Below are 5501 nucleotides of genomic sequence, written 5' to 3'. Positions count from 1 at the left end.
AAGGTATCTAATGCCAATTAATTCACTGTCATGCCATCCCTAGACATAACTAAATGCATGTGGTACCAAGGTGTCTCACCAACGGTGGACCAAGAACAGTTTTATATCTTGCTGGATATGTCGGAACTTACCGAACCATCTTATCTCCCTTGGATAAGCCAACACAGTTTTATATCCTGTTGGATAGCAACTCCGGACTCATGGATTCATCTCATCCGATCCTCGACTTCATTATGGACACATAATCCATTTTCGTTATTGGAACCCAAGTTTCCAATGTTCACATACAATCATGAATGCATGTATGCATACACATATCAACCATATGATATTCTCTAGCTCGAAGCTACTCTTTTATGAATGCGGGAACACAATCCTAACACATTCACTTAACATTACAATTTAATGCCAAAACATCACATTGCTCATTTTAAGCTACAACTTATTGCATACGCGTTTATCAATCATATAACGATTAACAATAAGCATTAACAGTATCAACATGTATCAACAATCATGTAAGGATACTCTTAAACCATGTTACAAGTGCCTAATCACACTTACAAACATCAACAAAAATTGTTGTCACAGAGGCCTTCGCTAAGCGAAGCCTCAGCGAGACATGGCGAACCTCACCAGTAAGTCACCTGCTCATGGCGAGCATTGGCGAGCTTCAGCGAACTATTCGCTGAGCGAAGGCTTAGCGAGCCTACGCGAACATCACCAGGGGATCACCTGCTCATGGCGAGCATTGGCGAGCTTCAGCGAACATGTTCGCTACAGCGAACTCCTGGTCGCTTAGCGAACTATACCAGAAAAATATCTGTTCTTGAGTTTCAATAAGGCGGTTTAACATTGAATCAACTCAAAAATTCATTCAAACATGTTATAAATTCTTATAAACAGCTATTTCAAGCATATATGGTATCAAGGAACATTAATCATCCCTTCCAAACATCCAAATACCTCAAACAATCAAAATCATGCCAATTTCTTGGGTTTTAAGCAACTTTCATAAACTTTTTCAACATGATCCAAACACATACATATCTTTCATGAAATCAAGCTAATGATTAACACATACAAAGTGATGATGAAGAACATCACACTCATATACAAAAGCTTAATAAAAAATCTAAAAGAAATTGAGTGGGAGAGTTCGGGAATGGAGACATAGACAATCTCCCCTCTCCTTGCCACTCAAGAATCATGAATTCTAATCTCTTACCTTAAGCAAAGATGATGATCCAAGCCTTTCCTCTCCTCTCTTGCTCGTGATTCTCCTAGCCAAAACCCTAGCTTAGTTTTGCTCTTGCTCTTACTCACTCAAAACTCAAAGAAATGAATTGTGATACTATTCATGTGTTTGACTTGCTACTTATACTACTTTCCATTGTCATGAACCAAGCCCAAATGGCTTAGGCCCAATGCCTCTCACGCCCATTAAGCCCAAAACAAAGGTTCTCGCGTCTAATAACTTACGCTCGGCTAAATAATTATTCGTCGCTCACTAAAATAATAAAAGCCAATTTATAAATAAAATAACGTTTAATAAAATATACGAATACGAAAAATGGGTCGTTACATGAAACAAGCATATTCAATATGCTTATAAAAATAAAAATAAAAAGCACATTTTCAATATTGTTAAAAAGGTTGATTTTTTTTTTATTAAATAAAGAGCATCTAGATATCACAACAATGTTACCATCCTTAGTCGTTTCCATATCATGCCTATATCTCATAAATATTATAATAAAAATAGAATGAAAAATATATGTATAAGGGGGGACTAGGCCTTACCCCGAAGTAAAGAGCTTCATAAAAATAAATGATGAGGAGGAACACTCTTAAAATGAGTGTGATAATTGGTATCCCAACACTTCTAGCTTGATTATTATTCTTCTTACGCTATTGTTTAGAGACGTAAGTCGTAAAAGATTTCTTTAGCTCTTCTGTTTCGTCTAATGCTTGTTTATTTTTTCAATTATGTGTATACATGACTAAATTGAGTGTCTAAATATTGATGACCAGGCGGCCCAAGTCCATGTGCAACATGGGCCATGGCATAAGGCCTCATAAAAATGAGGCCCTAAAAAACAATTAATAGGGTAGTATTATTAGTAAGTTAAGGGTGTAAATAGTAATTTTTTTACAACAACGTAAGACCCGGACCAGTTTTTCTAAAGGAAAAAAATAAATAAATAGGAATAGTAAGGCCCAACCCAATTTTTCTCAATTTTATTAAAAAATGTTTTATTACTAGTTTCAACATGACAATTTTTCTAATTTTATTTGGTTTAATGCAATTAGTATAATATGTTTACAAGAATAAAAATATTATTATTTTTATATTATTTGCAATTTAAATTGATAATACTTTTTTTTTAAAAAAAGTTATGTTTTTTTATTAAGGGTTACTTTTACATTTTGCAGAGAGCCTCCAAAAACTCGAAAACGTCCCTATTCATATATGACGGTCTATTCTTAATTTAATCGCTGTATTTTCAATATAATCCTTCCTTATATTGAGACTATTTTGATTAATGATAGTTAAATTGTTACAGTAAAAGAGAAAATATTGATCACCATAGAATTATTTCTCAATCACATATCAAGTGAGCTGCTAATTCAGCCAGAAAAGAAAAACAAATCAAGTGGGGTCTATAGCTATTTCAACCATATAAACTGAAGTGCCCAAAATATAGGAAGGAGAGCAAGAATTGCCAATGGGATAAAGATAATCTCACCATATCCACATGCTAACCACAATCTCTCCTTATCATCCACATAAAGTCGATCTTAAGAGGGAAAAAAAACATTTATAAAAAAGAAATCACGTATGAATCCATGATTATTCAATATATTGTAGCTGACCTGTATTCTTCTAATGAAAAATATTGAGGAATTTTTATTTTTGATAGAAAAAGAGGGTTAAAGCCCAATATTGAGGAATTTTTGTCATAACAGTAATAAATTTATCGTCCTGGTGAATATACTTCAATTGGCAGGAAACATTGCAAATTATTATAGGGATGAGGAGTTCAAACCATTATACTTCACTTATTTACTTTTAAAATATGGAATTCTAACCACTAAACTATTTGATAATTTTTTTTAACAAAAACTAATGAAGTACCCTATCCTGGTACTTGTAATGACTAATATTTTTCGGAAAATGTGTTAGACACGTAAGATGCATTTTCTTCTCGGAACTGAATTTTTTATCGGAATTAAACCCTCGAACATTTGTTAAGGGATTCAATTTTTTTACCACTTTGATCAAATATGTCTATTGTTGGTGGTATCTTTTTGTATTTATGTGTTTTAAAAAAAAATGTAAATTACCTAAAGATAATTTTTTTTAAAGAGATAAGATAAATTTGCTAAAAAAGAATGCAGATAAATAAATATAATGTCACATACAAATGTACAATGTTTATTTTAATGTTTATATTAAGAAATCATACATTGAATTCGAATTGATTTGAACATAAATTTTTAAGTAGAGATAATTTTACCTTATAAGTTAGTTTTGTATGAATGAATTATACCTAATTTTTAATTCTAAGAGTTTAAATAAAATAAGTCTTAAAAAGATTTACTAACTAATTATTGCCTCATACACAAATCAATTCCTACCTTTAAATTATTAAATTTCACATTTATTAATCCAATTATAAAACACACTTGTACATGTCTGATGAGTTGAACTCAATCGGTAGAAACATCATATTTTATATGTGGAGATTGGAGTATGAATCCCGAACACTTGATTTATCCATTTAAGAGTGAAATTTCTAACCATTAAACTAGCTAAAAAAACACACACTTCTACATGTTCCAAGACTATTTTCCTGGCAACATAATCCTAAAAAATTTCACAAGTAGGCATATCAATTGCATATGAAGTTGCAGGTGGGTCCTGAAGTGTCCCAAATATAGCAAAGAGAACAACATTTGCCAATAGGAAAGCAATGCAATCTCACCTTATCCACACGCCAACCACAATCTTTAATTACACCTTTTCCTCCTTACAACTTAAGTTGACTTCATTTTTCTCATCATCTTTGGACTCTGATACACATTACAGATCAAAACTACCAATTCAATTCACATGGCTGCCATGAACTCAAGTGTATTGGCTTGTAGCTATGCCTTATCTGGTTCTTCTGAGCTCAATGCAAAGCTCATTTCCATGCCTTCTGTTGCATCACCTGTAGGGGTTTCAGGTTCCAAGTTGCCAGTGATCAAAGCTCAGCAAGTGAGAGTTCCTGAAGCCAAAGAATCAAGAAGTGATGGAAGGAGAAATGCTATTGCTTTATTGGCAGCTACCCTTTTCACCACTGCTGTTTCAGCTTCCAATTCATCTGCTAATGCTAGTGTTTTTGATGAATACCTTGAAAAGAGCAAGGCCAACAAGGTACTCTAATCAATCCTTACTCTTTGCCACAATTAATTTTACTTCCTTTTTTATCTTTCTTCCCTTGTTAGAAGCTTTTTATTGTTGCAATTTTATCTTATATTAGCCTATGTTTGGTATTACCGTGGATACGTCAGAATCACAGTGATCCAAGGTGATTTCACAAAAGCTACAGTTTGCAACTTTTGAAAAATCATAGTGGATTTTCATGATTGTGATTCTGACATACCTACCGTGATACTAAACATAGACTAAGAAAATCAGTAGTATATTTGGCTCTATTTGGTAAGGTTAAACCCACTTAACTTATATATAGTTGATAGCTTATATAGTCTTGTTTTATATGAATGTGTTTAACTCTTCTTTCATAATTTTCAGCACACTTAAGCTACTAATGTAAGATTAATTTTATTTGATTGTATGTATGTGGTGTAGGAATTGAATGACAAGAAAAGATTAGCTACTAGTGGAGCAAACTTTGCAAGAGCATACACAGTGCAATTTGGTACTTGCAAGTTCCCTGAGAATTTCACTGGTTGTCAAGATCTTGCCAAACAGAAGGTCTAGCTCTAACCTTTAAGTTAAACCTCTTTTTATTTCACTAATTAACTTTTCTTAAATGCCAAGTTTTCCAATTTAGCATTTACTAATTCATCATTCATACTATTATGCAGAAAGTACCATTCATTTCTGAAGATTTGGAACTTGAATGTGAAGGAAAGGACAAATACAAGTGTGGTTCTAATGTTTTCTGGAAATGGTGAAAAATGACAACATTTTCTTTGCCTAGTGTTGTTCTCTTTGAAATGTATTGAACTTCTCCTTGATAATATACCACATTTCTCTGTATTGTTGCTGTTAATGGTTTTTAATTAATTTGGTTAATTAAAATGATGTTTAAATTAATTAGGTTTGCCTCTCCCTTTTAGTACTTCTACAATCTTAAACTTTGGTTTGAATTTAAGTGTCAAATAATTTCATAGTAAAATAAAATTAACTTCTTTGTTGCTTGACTTGGTCATTCCAATTCTAGAATATATATACTAAGAACATCATAAAAATCATTTGAGGTTTCACC

At 32.5% G+C, this 5501-nt stretch overlaps 1 protein-coding gene across 1 annotated transcript; it reads left to right on the top strand.

Annotated features, from left to right (window-relative positions):
* Nucleotides 1-3919: 3919 nt before the first annotated feature.
* LOC123916497 (photosystem I reaction center subunit N, chloroplastic) lies at nucleotides 3920-5272 on the top strand. Its single transcript, XM_045967965.1, has 3 exons — nucleotides 3920-4423; nucleotides 4859-4984; nucleotides 5098-5272. Exons 1-3 carry the CDS (start codon nucleotides 4118-4120, stop codon nucleotides 5185-5187), a joined length of 522 nt encoding a protein of 173 aa, XP_045823921.1. The 5' UTR covers nucleotides 3920-4117; the 3' UTR covers nucleotides 5188-5272.
* The last annotated feature ends 229 nt before the right edge of the window (nucleotides 5273-5501 follow it).

Source organism: Trifolium pratense, linkage group LG3 (genome assembly GCF_020283565.1).
Source record: "Trifolium pratense cultivar HEN17-A07 linkage group LG3, ARS_RC_1.1, whole genome shotgun sequence".
Taxonomy (NCBI): Eukaryota; Viridiplantae; Streptophyta; class Magnoliopsida; order Fabales; family Fabaceae; genus Trifolium; species Trifolium pratense.
The sequence above is the reverse complement of the archived record's forward strand: the minus strand, read 5'-3'. Positions and strand labels throughout refer to the sequence as shown.

Bases quoted from the DNA above. Each gene is read 5' to 3' on its own strand.
- LOC123916497 (XM_045967965.1), top strand. From the start codon at position 4,118: ATGGCTGCCATGAACTCAAGTGTATTGGCTTGTAGCTATGCCTTATCT. The intron at 4,424-4,858 runs GTACTCTAATCA...TATGTGGTGTAG, and splicing joins AAAAGAGCAAGGCCAACAAG to GAATTGAATGACAAGAAAAG. The intron at 4,985-5,097 runs GTCTAGCTCTAA...ACTATTATGCAG, and splicing joins AAGATCTTGCCAAACAGAAG to AAAGTACCATTCATTTCTGA.